The sequence below is a fragment of the Coregonus lavaretus genome (assembly GCF_964263955.1).
Source record: "Coregonus lavaretus genome assembly, chromosome: 21".
In the NCBI taxonomy this organism is placed as follows: Eukaryota; Metazoa; Chordata; class Actinopteri; order Salmoniformes; family Salmonidae; genus Coregonus; species Coregonus lavaretus.
The window spans coordinates 41,088,257-41,104,105 of record NC_140008.1 but is presented as its reverse complement, the minus strand read 5'-3'; the positions used below and the strand labels follow the sequence as shown (position 1 = coordinate 41,104,105).

General features: G+C 43.5%; 1 protein-coding gene across 1 annotated transcript in view; it reads left to right on the top strand.

The window, feature by feature from the left end:
* Positions 1–6,698: 6,698 nt before the first annotated feature.
* The window catches only part of LOC311149156 (inactive tyrosine-protein kinase transmembrane receptor ROR1-like), a gene marked incomplete at its 5' end in the record, with an annotated part of 56,626 nt that continues 47,475 nt past the window's right edge, over positions 6,699–15,849 (top strand). The window contains 2 exons of the mRNA XM_084186242.1: positions 6,699–7,141; positions 7,858–8,003. Of these exons, the coding sequence (XP_084042368.1) occupies positions 6,699–7,141; positions 7,858–8,003 (589 nt within the window). The remainder of the gene's footprint in view (positions 7,142–7,857; positions 8,004–15,849) is intronic.

Below are 15,849 nucleotides of genomic sequence, written 5' to 3'. Positions count from 1 at the left end.
AAACCCCGGTTAATGTTATGGCATGAGTTCTAGCAGCTGCTGTATGTCTGAATGAAGCAGCTCTCCTTGTCCTTGTCTGCCTATAATGACTTCTACACACTGGCTGACACATACACATTATCATTTTAAAAGGCTAATTGATCATTAGAAAACCCCTTTACAATTTATGTTAGCACAGCTGAAAACTGTTGGGCTGATTAAAAAAGCAATAAAACTGGCCTTCTTGAGACTAGTTGAGTATCAGGAGCATCAGCAATTGTGGGTTCAATTATAGGCTCAAAATGGGCAGAAACAAAGAACTTTCTTCTGAAACTCGTCAATCTATTCTTGTTCTGAGAAATAAAGGCTATTCTATGCAAGAAATTGCCAAGAAACTGAAGATCTCGTACAACGCTGTGTACTACTCCCTTCACAGAACAGCGCAAACTGGCTCTAACCAGAATAGAAAGAGGAGTGGGAGGCCCCGGTGCACAACTGAGCAAGAGGACAAATACACAGAACAGCGCAAACTGGCAGCTTCATTAAATAGTACCCGCAAAACACCAGTCTCAACGTCAACAGTGAAGAGGCGACTACGGGATGCTGACCTTCTAGGCAGAGTTGCAAAGAAAAAGTCATATCTTAGACTGCCCATCTTAATCTTTTATTTTTATTGGCCAGTCTGAGATATGGCTTTTTCTTTGCAACTCTGCCTAGAAGGTCAGCATCCCGGAGTCGCCTCTTCACTTCCATCAATGTAATTGTCTGCATCACTTCCAATCCCCCATATGGTTTTTTTCTCGCAAATATATATATATATATATACATACACATACATACATATATATACACATCCTTAAAAAATATATATTTCCCTTTATTACTTTCCAACCCCACCACCCCTTCCCTAATTGGAGTAAACTAGCGAACAAAAATGCTTAGGCCTCTACTTCCAGCTTATACATACTATATACACCTTATGGACACAGTCAATTTTACAATAATTCTACCTTGCTTGTTTTACTCCTGAACTTCCTCTACCCTCAACCTCTCCGATCATTTCCATGATATCTTTCCAACTGTGCTCTTTCACAAAAGCTCTCAACCTATAACCTATATACTTATTATGGACACAGTATGCTTTACCTTAGTTATCTTGTTGTTGTTAGTTGTTATTAGACTCATCCTTCAGCTCCATGGAAACACCTCCCATCTATCTCTTAACACCATCCATATTGGATTTCTATTTGCCATATATTTTTCTACTGTACTGTGATGTTTCACAAAAGTTCTGAACCCTTCTATTCTCATTGTTTCTACAGATGGTAAATTGAAAATAAACATTTTTGCTAAATGTATTATTATATTATTGATCGATTGACTATGACTTTTCTGATCACCCAGTAGTGCTATCTACAGGGTTAGCTCCAGGTAAATATTGCAATCCTTCAGCCATTCCTGGACCTGTGTCCAAAAACAAGCTACAAATGGACAGTACCAAAACAAATTATCTAATGATTCTGTCTCTTCGCAGCAAAATCTGCAGAGCTGGGAAGATTGTATCCCCCATATAAATATCATTATATTGGTAACAAGAATTTTGTATAATAATTTAATTTAAAAAATGAATCCGGCGTTGTTTTGCGTATCAGTTCATAAACACTATGCCATGGAATCGGTACGTCAAAAATCTCTTCCCAACTATCTTTCCAACTACGGCTGTCAATCCTTTGGTCCTGAAATGAAACTGGTATACTTTTTTATTTATCACAATTTTCTTTAACCAATTATGTTCTTTAATGCAGGGCCGACAGATAAGTTCCTTACTTTTCCCCCCTTCCATTTTCCTCTTCCATTTTTGCGTTAATGCTGCAATTATTTGGTTTTAATTTTGGGTAGAGCATTTCCATATATTTTTGTTAGCTGCATGTGCGACATAACTCCACCAGTCCTACCTATGATATAATTTAGAAGATAATACCTTTTTTAAACATTTTATATATATATATATAATGGTTTTTTATCAGTTAGCATATTTGAGTTTAACCACAATATTTGTTGCATTATTTGTTCTATTGTTTCTGGAGGATTAAATTGAAATTGCAACCAACTTTCTATGGCTTGTTTTAGAAATAGTGATATTTGAGAGATTATTTCCTTTTCAAATAACTGAAAGTTATTCAGGTTGTAATCTGAATAAAGGGAAAAAGGCCATTCTTGAACATGGGGTGAGACAATCTTACTAATTTGCTAGAGAACCAGTTCGGATTTAAGTATAACTTTTGTATGACTGAAGCTTTTAGTGATAGGTCTAATGCTTTAATATTTAATAATTTCTGTCCTCAGAATTTATATTCATTATATAAATAGGCCTGTTTAATTTTGTCTGGCTTGCCGTTCCAAATTAAATGGAATATTTATTTCTCATATAATTTAAAAAACTGTTCGCTAGGCGTAGGCAAGACCATAAGAAAATAGGGACACTGGGATAATACTAAAGAGTTAATCAGGGTGATTTTTCCACAAATAGACAGGTATTTACCTTTCCATGGTAGCAAGATCTTATCTATTTTTGATGACTTTCTATTAAAATGTATTTGAGTGAGATCATTTATTTCATTTGGGATATGTATTCCGAGTATATCCACATCACCATCAGACCATTTTATTGGTAAACTACATGGTAATGTACATTTATTATTTTTTAGTGATCCAATATGTAATATAGTACATTGATCATAATTTGGTTGTAATCCAGAGAGGTTAGAAAATGTATCTAGATCCTCTATGAGGCTGTGGAGGGATTCAAGTTGTGGATTTAAAAGAAAACATGAATCCCCTGTTGTAACCATTTTAATGAGCCATAGTTGTAACCATTTATAATATGCCCCTTCTCTGATTGTCCGAGTGTGACCCCCTCCTCATGGGTTACTGCCGCCAGTGTCGCCAGCACTGCCACCACCTTGTACCCCACCGGAATCTCCACCGGCTAGGTACAAGGTCGTCAAGGTTCTCATTAGCAGCTTTGAGAATTTCCTTGTATATTATGCTCTCCCATCAGGGGGCTCTGGCTTTGTAGGGCTAACCCTGCCAGGTAGGTCAGAATCTTGAGGGGGCAGTGCTGCTCTAGTAGGTCTCAGAGAGAGAGAGAGAGAGAGAGAGAGAGAGAGAGAGAGAGAGAGAGAGAGAGAGAGAGAGAGAGAGAGAGAGAGAGAGAGAGAGAGAGAGAGAGAGAGAGAGAGAGAGAGAGAGAGAGAGAGAGAGAGAGAGAGAGAGAGAGAGAGAGAGAGAGAGAGAGAGAAGAGAGAGAGAGAGAGAGAGAGAGAGAGAGAGAGAGAGAGAGAGAGAGAGAGAGAGAGAGAGAGGAGAGAGAGAGAGAGAGAGAGAGAGAGAGAGAGAGAGAGAGAGAGAGAGAGAGAGAGAGAGAGAGAGAGAGAGAGAGAGAGAGAGAGAGAGAGAGAGAGAGAGAGAGAGAGAGAGAGAGAGAGAGAGAGAGAGAGAGAGAGAGAGAAAGAGAGAGAGAGAGAGAGAGAGAGAGAGAGAAGAGAGAGAGAGAGAGAGAGAGAGAGAGAGAGAGAGAGAGAGAGAGAGAGAGAGAGAGTTACAGTTCATGTTAGGAATCAGTCAATTGAAATAATATATTAGGCCCTAATCTATGGATTTCACATGACTGGGAATACAGATATGCATCTGTTGGTCACAGATACCTTTAAAAAAGGTAGGTCAGAAAATCAGAAAACCAGTCAGTATCTGTTGTGACCACATTTGCCTCATGCAGCGTGACACATCTCCGTCACATATAGTTGATCAGGCTGTTGAATTGTGGCCTGTGGAATGTTGTCCCACTTCTCTTCAATGGCTGTGCGAAGTTGCTGGATATTGGCGGGAACTGGAAACACGCTGTTGTACACAACGATCCAGAGCATACCAAACTTGCTCAATTGGTGACATGTCTGGTGAGTATACAGGCCATGGAAGAACTGGGACATTTCCAGCTTCCAGGAATTGTGTAGAGATCCTTGCAACATGGGGCCATGCATTATCATGCTGAAACATGAGGTGATGGCGGCGGAGGAATGGCACGACAATGGGCCTCAGGATCTCGTCACGGCTTCTCTGTGCATTCAAATTGCCATCGATAAAATGCAGTTGTGTTCGTTGTCCGTAGCTTATTCCTGCCCATACCATAACCCCACCGCCACCATGGAGCACTCTGTTCACAATGTTGACATCAGCAAACTGCTCGCCCACACGACGCCATACACGTGGTCTGCGGTTGTGAGGCCAGTTGGACGTACTGCCAAATTCTCTAAAACAACGTTGATTTATGGTAGAGAAATTAACATTACATTTTCTGTCAGCAGCTCTGGTGGACATTCCTGCAGTCAGCATGCCAATTGCACGCTCCCTCAAAACTCGAAACTGCACATTTTGGAGTGGCCTTTTATTGTCCCCAGCACAAGGTGCACCTGTATAATGATCATGCTGTTTAATCAGCTTCTTGATATGCCACACCTGTCAGGTGGATGGATTATCTTGGCAAAGGATAAATGCTCTCTAACAGGGATGTAAACAAATGTATGCACACAATTTGAGAGAAATAAGCTTAATTGTGCATATGGAACACTTCTGGGATATTTTATTTCAGCTCATGAAACATGGGACCAACACTTAACATTTTGCGTTTATATTTTTTCTTTCAATTATTTGTTTTGATTCACCAGAATTGTTACATAGCTCGAAGAACCTATCATACACATCTGTCAAAGACGGACAGGTCGAGTGGCGTATGAGGGAGCCCCTCCCCTCATACTAAAGAGCCACTCGCACGCCCGCTGGATCATTCTCACCTCTCTTGCCCACAGAAGAGTTCTACTCTAGCTCTCCTCAACACAACTTGATCTGTTTTCCTGTTTAACTGTTCACAGGTGTGCAGATGAGGTTACACTGCTGAACGCAGGTTTTTCAGCTTTGTGTTGTGTGACTTTACAGCAAGGAAAGTTTTAGCTTCAGGTAAGAATTAGCTTTGCCTCTTTTTCTTCCTTTTGTCTCCTGTGGTAGCTAGCACGCGGTAGCTGCTGTGGTAGCACACGGATAGCTGCTGCAAGGCTTAGCTAACCTGGCTAGCTCGCCCAAGGCTAGCTATCCTACCAACTAGCTTTTCTACCTGGAAGGGTAGAATTACTAGCTCGTTCTCTCATTTACCTCAACCCACTACAGTGCCACGTTGACTAGACTGACCGTCCTAGCTTCACTGCTTATTGGTCGAGAGCCACACTTTTGTTAATCGCAAGACCACCATAGCGCTAGCTTCCTTCAGCTAACTTTGTGCTAACTAGCTATGCAAACGATAGCTAACTTCACATTGTTAAAGGATTAGCTTCTCTTGCTAGCACTGTGCTAACTAGCTAGGCTACTAGCCCAAGTGGCAAACCCTAAATACGTTTCACTTTGTTCTCAGATTAGCAGTTTTTTGGAGCCATGGAGCCTGCTAGTTCAGCCCAAGGGGTACCAAGCAAGGCCCCTGTCCCAGCACACCCGTGCCCATGTGGGGCCCCCTTGTATGTCATCTGCCTGGGTCTCGAACATGCGGAAGCAGCGTTCGACGACACCCGGTCATGCATTCATCGTGGGAATTCTGCTGCTAACACCTTCCAACAAAGAGTGCGCAGAGCAGCCCAACATGGTTAGTCTCCCACACTGTCTTCGAGCCGGGAGACTACCTCACAGACTCAACCCTCATGGGCTGACATCATGGATGGCTATCCCAAGGACCTTCACCCACTTTTCCAGGGATTGGCCCCAGAGGAGGGAAAATGGGACCTCGTCACTGACGAAGATGATGGCAAGGGCATGACTGACCTCCTCCAGGCAGTGGAGGAGGAAGAGGACGAGGAGGCGCAAGCCGTTACCTCTAGGCGCTCTTCCACCCTTAGCGGGGCATTGATGGCGGATGACAGATATTCACTCATTGACCTCTGCAAACGGGCAGCGACCAGACTCAATATTGAGTGGCCCGAACACGTGGGGGGTGGCAGCACAGAGAGGGACTGGTACGAAGGGAGGAAACTCCCCTCTTGCACCGTCTCAGGCAATTAACTCCTCACAGCTATCCCAACTTGCGTGGCGGAAGCCAAATGCAATTGGGACGAACCCTTGACTGGCAAGGTCCAAACTATACTTTTTGCCAGCATGAATGTCAAGGACAACCACCTCAACCCCAGTGCCTTGTCACTAACAGGCACTTTTTGCCTTGGTAAGACGGACCGCTTCTCCGCATCTATCTACCAAAGGGTCTACGTGTCTGCTGCACGTTCTGTACGGGCATTGAATGTTACGTCACTACTGCTGGCTTACCAGGCCAATTTGATGCTAGATGCATAATGTCCTAGCTATCGGTAAGCCTAACCCAGACCCTTGGAATGAGATCTGTGTCATCACCTCCGAGCATCCAGGGGCGCCATTCAAGGCTGTGGCCGTGCCATGAGCCTTACAGTGGTAGGGGAGAGAGCATTGTGGCTCAGCTTGTCCAGCCTGTCAGACAAGGAGAAAGCAGATTTCCTTGATGGTCTTGTTGAGCCGAAGGAACCTATTTGGGCCGGCTGTCGCGGCTATGCTGCAGAAGTGTGAACTTCGAAAGAAGGAGGCCGAAGCCTTCAACTTCTGCCTGCCCCGTAGACCCGGGAATCGTGGCTACCCGGCCTAACCCTCCATGAGCCATGAGTCTTCCTGCCCCCTTCCCGCCCTTCCTGCCCATCAACCCCACAGTTCGGATCCCCAAACAGGGGCCAACAGTGCAGCCGCATCGAGGTCCCGCCCATTTGTTTCCCCTGCAGGGAAGAAGGGGCAGTCGACATAGGAGTACGCTCCCTGTGGCAGAGAGGGGCAGCCAACAGTTCACCCCGTGTCCTGGCCTGCTACCTCTGGGGGAGAGGCACATCTCTGCTCCTAGAACCCTTCCCTTTCTGCAACAACTTCCAATCTCATGGAAGACAGCGGGAATCCACTCTGCCCACGAGTGCACTCTGTGCCACGGCTCTCCCCCTGGCTCTAGTTCAAGCAGCCAGGGCAGGAAGATTAATAGTCAATCGGCACCAAGCACTGTCCCCATGTTCCACGCATGTGCAGTCCAGCCATGGGTCTGGTCCAAGGTTACAAAGGGGTACAGACTGCAGTTCACTCTGTGTCCACCCATTTTCAATGGAATTTTGGAATCAGTAGCGACTGGCAACTCGGCATGCATACTAGAGTAGGAAATATCCTCTCTATTACGCAAAGGGGCTCTCAGGGCGATGCCAGCGGCAGAGAGCCACCTCGGCTTTTACTCCCGGTACTTCCTAGTTCCCCAAAAAGGGGGAGGGGTTCATCCCATTCTGCACCTACGGGTCCTCAACAGCTATCTTACGAACTTCACGTTCCGTATGCTTATGTTCAAAGTGCTGTCTCGCACTATTTGTCGAAGCGACTGGTTCACCTTAGTTGACCTGCAGGATGCTTATTTTCACATAAGCATCCTGCCAGCACACAGGAGGTTTCTAAGGTTTGCTTTTCAAGGCAAGGCTAGCGCTAGATCCCCAACCGTTCAGCAAGTATGTAGAGGCAGCCCTCACAACCCTGAGAAACAAGGGGCTGAGAGTCTCCGCCTACATAGACGATTACCTGCTTTGCTCCCCATCCCGGGAGAAAGCGGTATGAGACACAACTTCCCTTGTAACCCACCTCTCCTAGCTAGGGTTCAAGATCAATCAGAAAAATAGCTGTTTGATGCCAACACAGAGAATAGAATACTTAGGCGTAATGCTGGATTGTCTCTTACCAGGCAACACTCTCGGATGACCGCATCGCGTCGTTCTGACAGTGCCTCTCCCTGTTCCACAGGCGGCGCTCGGTCACATTCAGGACGTGCCTCCGAGTGCTGAGGTTGATGGCGTCCACCATCTCAGTAGTACCTCTACGCCTACTGAGGATGAGAGACTTCCAGTGCTATGTGTTTGGTCAACGTCTGTGTCAATCGTCAGATAAAGGTGACCTTCGCATGTCTCTTAGCTCCCCGCCACTGGAAGAGGCCTTCGATCTTCGTTCTTGGCACTCCCCTAGGAGTAGTGGCAACAAGGAAAGTGGTGAAGATAGATGCGTCTCTCATGGGCTGAGGCGCAGTTCATGAGTGGAATGCGATAAATGGAGTGTGGACCCCCACATCTCCGCATAACTGACATAAATTAACTTGAATTGCTGACATTGTTTTTTTGTTGTTTTACTGAAACACTTTCTACACTCCCTTCGGAATTGTCATGTTTTCATCAGAAAGGACAATAAGACAATTCGGACAATCAACAACTTACACAGTCTATCTAGGAGGATTATTCTGTGGAGCAGATCTACTGTCCATACACGTGACTCATGTCCCAGGCTTTCTGAACATAGGAGCAGACTTGTCCAGAGGGAATCCCCATCACGGGGACTGGAGATTCCATCCCCAACTGGTGAAAGACATCTTGGAGAGGTACAGTCAAGCAGCTGTACACGCACTGCCTGTTGTTCTTTGCACTAGCAGGGAACGCACCACTGGGGGTGGACGCGCTGGCACACCCTTGGCCGAGGGGGTTGCTGTACGCTTTCCCTCCCCTCAGCCTCATACTCCCCACTCTAGCCAGAGTAAGGGAAGAAGGCTTATCCCTCATCTTGGTAGCCCCTTGATGGCAAGGCAAGCTCTGGATAGCAATGAGCCTTGATAACTCCCGTTACGCAGGGATCTGCTGACCCAAGTGAACTGAGAGATTTTCCACCCTCCCCCTGACGCCATGGCCCTACGGGCCTTGCCCGTGAGAAGTTAAATCTGGTTTCCACAGGCCTGCCTCTCGGAGTCATTGAGACTATCCATAGTGCTAGGGGTCCTCCTACACATGGAAACATGTGGTGTGTTTTCTGAGAAGTAGTGTTGGGCATCCCCTCATACTTTTATGAGTTTATACCGACTAGACGTCACTGCACCTTCATTGGCGCATACTGTACTGTGAGGGTTGATATGTGCCTGGCTTTGGAGAGCATGTGCAATACGGGAGTTGGCCATATTCCACTGTGAGATATCTTGTGTAAGACCAGTTCTCCGATATATTCTCTGATATCTCACCACATTCCCCTACTCTAAGAGTGTGAGGAAGTTCGGCATGCTTGAGAATGATCCAGAGGGCGGACGAATGGCTCTTCAGCATGATGGGAGGGGCTCCCTCATTCGACAGACGTGTCTGATTGATTCTTCGAGCTACTTAGAGATTGTGGTGAATCCCACAGTGAGATATCTCATTCATAATATCAGAGAACCGGGGTTACGCAAGTAACCTTACATTTAATTTTCAGTTAATAGAGGTCATTGTCATGAATAATATGCCTTTGAGACACTGTGTGTGTGTGTGTGTGTGTGTGTGTGTGTGTGTGTGTGTGTGTGTGTGTGTGTGTGTGTGTGTGTGTGTGTGTGTGTGTGTGTGTGTGTGTGTGTGTGTGTGTGTGTGTGTGTGTGTGTGTGTGTGTGTGTGTGTGTGTGTGTGAGAGAGAATGTGTGTGTGTGTGTGAGAGTGTGTGTGTCAATTCAATGGTGTGTCATTATGGTAACTATGGATTTCACCATATTATCCTAACATCTCTCCCTTTCATCAAACAACCATCCGTTCTTTAGTCTTTCATACACATGTTAGAGGCATGCCAAGGGGCTGGGGTTTATATAGGAATGCTGAAACCACTCCAGAAGATCCACTGACAATCCCTATCTGTCTTATACTATATCAGAACCAAACTACCTTACCAAAGTATACTGTCTGGGGGAGTGGGAAGGTTTTGATCAGGTTATATAGGCTGCCATGGGTCCCAGCCAGCAAGCCAGGGCTGACAAGGAGTGGGGAAATGGGATGTGAAATGGTGGGCTCGTGAGTCATCCCAGCCCCGTCACTTCAAACGTTGGAGCGCTCAACCGGCTCCCGCCATGCTACTCTGCCGCCAGATGGCCTATCGAGCAGGAGTAGGCAGGATGTGGGACCCGGAGATGCTAAATTGCTACCATTCACTTTTCTCTCCCCCTCAGTATCTAGAAACATGACTTTGACACTGATAAAGTGTGTGTCTGAAGCGTGAAGTGTGTAGGGTAAAATTAAACCAGGTGTATAGTTGGGAGATGGTGATGTGCTTTTAGAAAGGTTTGGTATTGATTATAACCACATTACTCCCCTCTCTTTCCCTTAATCTACCTTCCCCTGTTCAGAAAATAATGAATAACCTCTAGCCTAGCCTGTAAACTCTACAATATTTGGCCCTGGGTGGATTCAGTGTGTGATGTCTCATTCCATGTGTTATAAATTTCAACCTCTTAGTTCTGCCCCAACATTGTGTATACACAAAAAAAAATGCTCGGTTAAAAACAACCCAGCGCTGGCTAAATAGTGGACAGAACACACGTTGGGTCACTTAGTTGGGTTATTGAGCGATGATCTCCGGAATGGCGCAGTGGTCTAAGGCACTGCATCACAGTGCTAGCTGTGCCACTAGAGATCCTGGTTTGAATCCAGGCTCTGTCGTAGCCGTCCGCGACCGGGAGACCCATGGGGCGGCGCACAATTGGCCCTGTGTCGTCCAGGGTAGGGAATGGCCGGCAGGGATGTAGCTCAGTTGTTAGAGCATGGCGTTTGCAATGCCAGGGTTGTGGGTTCGATTCCCACGTGGGGCCAGTATGTTAAAACATTACAAAAATAATGCATGCACTCACTAACTGTAAGTCGCTCTGGATAAGAGTGTCTGCTAAATGACTAAAATGTAAAATGGAAATGATCCACCGAGTCAGATCTGGAGGCTTTCAGATAGTTATTTTTCAGAGAGTAAATGTAATTCCGGTTCATCTGTTTTGCTGTATTGTCAACGCGTGAAGGTTTAGTACTGACAATTTTGTACATTAATGAGGCTTACACAAGTTGAGTGCCTCAAGTGCCTATGTGTATCCCAATGTTGGGATATTTACTACTTTGTTATGATATTTAAATATTAATGTTAATAACTGTATATTACAATATCTGAAAGCCATGCTCCCAATAGGCCACGCCTCCTGAAAATAACCTATGGATTACATAAAAAAATACCCATCTGCTGGGTCACCCCAGCATGAAAAGTGAATAAAACCCTGACTGATGGTTAAATTAACCTATGTTTGGGTAATCCAAAGGCGTGGCCTATTGGGAGCGTGGCTTTCAGATAGTTATTTTGGCCACCTATGAGAGTAAATGTCATTCATGTATGTCATGTTAAATTTGTACACTGCCAATTTTAATTTTTGTACTTTTACCCCTTTTTCTCCCCAATTGGTAGTTACAGTCTTGTCCCAAGCTGTACTGCTTCTTGACATGGGATGCAGTGCCTTAGACCGCTGCACCACTCGGGAGGCCCACACATATTTTAATATCATAACAAAGTACTAATCATCACAACATTGGGATATGCTTCAGCAACTGTTTCCCAAGATCTGAGTGCACATTTTGGTTTTTGCCCTAATACTACAAAGCTGATTCTAAAGATCAACTCTTGATGATTAGTTGAATCAGCTGTGTAGTGCTAGGGTAAAATCCTAAATGTGCACCCCTTAGGGTTCCAAGAAACAACGTTTGGGAAACCCTGGCTTAGGCAGTTACAGAACTTGTATTCTTGTACAAGCCTTATTAAACTTACACACGTCAGTGCTCAACCTTAACTTGCCTTGACAATACAACTGAACAGATAATGTGAATTGACATGTACTCTCACGGGTGGCCAAAAACAACATTAATGAAAGCCACGCCCCTACTAAACCACACCTCCAGTCTTCTGATCTGACCTGGTGGATCATAGCACAATAACCCAGCATCAACAATCCAATTTAAATAAAACAATGGGTTGTTTGTGACTCAACTGGCTGGGTCAAAATAACCCAATGTGTGTTCTGTCCAATATTTACCCAAATTGGGTTGCTTTTAACACAGCATTTTTTAGAGTTTCTTTCACCCAAATCAACCTACTTGTGTCTTTCTTATGTTAAAAATATGTTTGAGGAAAGGTGTCATATTGCAGTAGTGTAGTCTATCGTAGGCGAATTGGAACTGTTGATACGATTTTGTAGTATGATTAATTGATTTATGCACACCTTTGCAATACCTGAAGTAGGCCTACTTTTGATCCAGCTTTGCTTCATATACAGCATTACAGGCTAATAGGCTAGATTGTCTGCTAATATAGTCCTATGTGAATGAATATTGTAATAAACTATATGCACAATGAATAAGTCATAAACGGTATGTGCAAATACAGTAGGCGCGATCTGAAGACTTGGAGGTCTTGTACAAAGAAAGATGTATTTTCAACACATGGTGGCGACACATCCAACACTAATCAGAGTCAGATGGCTCGTGCAAGGCAAGCCGCACACCGCATCGAAGTTTTGGAAGCGTGCGCTGAGAGCGCGAAGGAAAGTAGTGGGACTCGGGCAGGGAGAGAGAAGGAGAGAGGGAGAGAGAGAGAACTTCGTGCTTTCCATTACACACAGACACGGGATAAAGGACGAGTGCGTGGACAGTTCTTATATACATTTTTGTGTCTTTTCTTTTTAAATCAACGTTTGCACGTGCGCTTACGGTTGTAGTGGATGTAAAGGTATTAGAATATAATCGGGGGAATGTATCCTGATCGGGCAACAGTGACCGACCGTCTTCCGAGATGTCAACTCAACATTCTCCGGGCCATCATGCTACTCCAGGCCGTTCTAGAGATGACTGCGACCGGTAAGAATGTGACTTTTTATTACAGGGTTACAAAGTAATGTCGCATCATCAGAAAAACACGAAACTTTTGATGGCATTAATGTTCATATTTTAATCCATTAATATGGTGACATGAAAAAAGGCTATTGGTCACTAGCCTATATCAATTTATCCGATTGACTTGTCTCTGTAACAATTTTCATTTCCTCTTTTTATTTGTACTTTTTTCGTGTATTTTTTGGTGGGTGGTTTTCAAATGGTTATATGGACATTAAATTCGTTGTTTTCTTGGGCTTCAAAAGAGGCTACTTGTTTACACAAACATGGGTTATAATTTATTTGGCTACGTTGGTTTATTTATTAATGGTTTAAAAAAATAGAAAAATTGTTGTTTTTTTGGGGTGGGGGGGGTAGATCAGCTTTAATATTGCAGATAGATTGTAACTTCCGTCAATGTAATTGTCTGCATCACTTCCAATCCCCCATATGTTTTTTTTTTCTCGCAAATATATGTATATATACATACACATATACATATACATACATACACATACATATACACATACATACATATAAATACATATACATACATATATATACATATCCTTTAAAAATATATATTTCCCTTTATTACTTTCCAACCCCACCACCCCTTCCCTAATTGGAGTATACTAGTGAACTACAATGCTTAGGCCTCTACTTCCAGCTTATACATACTATATACATTTTATGGACACAGTCAATTTTACAATAATTCTATTTGGTTTGTTTTTACTCCTGAATTTCCTCTACCCTCAACCTCTCCGATCATTTTCATGATGTCCATCCGGTTAGCCTCGATATGCCATATCTTTCTAACTGTGCTCTTTCACAAAAGCTCTCAACCTATAACCCATATACTTATTATGGATACAGTATGCTTTACATTAGTTACCCTGTTGTTATTAGTTGTTGTTAGTTGTTATTAGTCCCATCCTTCAGCTCCATTCAACACCTCCCATCTATCTCTTAACACCATCCGTATTGGATTTCTATTTCCCATATATTTTTCAACTGTACTGTGATGTTTCACAAAAGTTCTGAACCCTTCTATTCTCATTGTTTCTACAGATTGTAAATTGAAAATAAACATTTTTGCTAAAAGTATTATTATATTATTGATCGATTGACTATGACCTTTCAGATCACCCAGTAGTGCTATCTGCAGGGTTAGCTCCAGGTAAATATTGCAATCCTTCAGCCATTACGGGACCTGTGACCAAAAACAAGCTACAAATGGACAGTACCAAAACAAATGATCTAATGATTCTGTCTCTTCGCAGCAAAATCTGCAGAGCTGGGAAGATTGTATCCCCCATATAAATAACAGTCTTCTTTAATCAATTATGTTCTTTAATGCAGGACCGACAGACAAGTTCCTTACTTTTTCCCCCTTCCACTTTCCTCTTCCAATTTTGCGGTAATGCTGCAATTATTTGGTTGTAATTTTGGGTAGAGCAGACATTTCCATATGTTTTTGTTAGCTGCATGTGCGACATAACTCCACCAGTCCTACCTATGATATAATTTACGAAGAATATACCTTTTTTAAACATTTTATTTTTTTATTTTTTTATCAATTAGTAATTTGAGTTTAACCACAATATTTCTTGCATTATACATTTACATTTAAGTCATTTAGCAGACGCTCTTATCCAGAGCGACTTACAAATTGGTGCATTCACCCTATAGCCAGTGGGTTAACCACTTTTTTTTTTTTTAATTTTTTAAATTTATTTTTAATTTATTTGTTTTTTTTTGGGGGGGGGGCGGGGGGGTAGAAGGATTACTTCATCCTATCCCAGGTATTCCTTAAAGAGGTGGGGTTTCAAATGTCTCCGGAAGGTGGTGAGTGACTCCGCTGTCCTGGCGTCGTGAGGGAGCTTGTTCCACCATTGGGGTGCCAGAGCAGCGAACAGTTTTGACTGGGCTGAGCGGGAACTATGCTTCCGCAGAGGAAGGGGAGCCAGCAGGCCAGAGGTGGATGAACGCAATGCCCTCGTTTGGGTGTAGGGACTGATCAGAGCCTGAAGGTACGGAGGTGCCGTTCCCCTCACTGCTCCATAGGCAAGCACCATGGTCTTGTAACGGATGCGAGCTTCAACTGGAAGCCAGTGGAGTGTGCGGAGGAGGGGGGTGACGTGAGAGAACTTGGGAAGGTTGAACACCAGACGGGCTGCGGCATTCTGGATGAGTTGTAGGGGTTTAATGGCACAGGCATTATTTGTTCTGTCGTTTCTGGAGGATTAAATTGAAACCAACTTTCAATGGCTTGTTTTAGAAAAAGTGATAAATGGGAGATTATTTCCTTTTCAAATAACTGAAAGTGGTCTGTAGTGACGCCTCAAGCACTAGCAATGCAGTGCCTTAGACCGCTGCACCACTCGGGAGGCTGTATTTTTTCATGTTGAGAGCTGGAGAATATACCGTCAGAGAATATTGCAGCGAGATGGGACCACTATTGCTGCACTGTAAAAGATGTCCTGTCATTTTTACAGTAAATTACTGGCAGCACAGTAGCCAGTATGTCACTGTCAATTTACAGTAACTAACTGGCAGCACAGAAGTCATTAAATTACTGTAAATGTACAGGACCTTTGCTGTAACCCCACGGGGGACCAGTATGAAAAATGTATGCACTCACTAATTGTAAGTCGCTCTGGATAAAAGTGTCTGCTAAATGACTAAAATCTCAAAAAATTGAACACAAATGTACTGAATATTACTGGAACTCCTGACTGTAGTAACTTTCTGTATTTCTAGAACTTACATTGCATTACTGGAAGCACAGTGGTTAGTTAACTGTTGCAGATTTACAGTGCAGGTAGCTGGTGCCAACGACAGGCAGTAAGTCCTGTTACATGTATTTGATATAGGTATTTCAATATTATCAATACCTATTTTGTAATTTGTATTTCACTGGCCTGAACCACAATTAATGTAACCTATTTTGTAAAAGTTTAATTAGAACATATGTATTTTGTGTTTTCTAAAACAAATATATACTAGCAAGTAGCCCGCTTAACTACAACATTCTCAGTAATGGTAACATAATATTTTTACT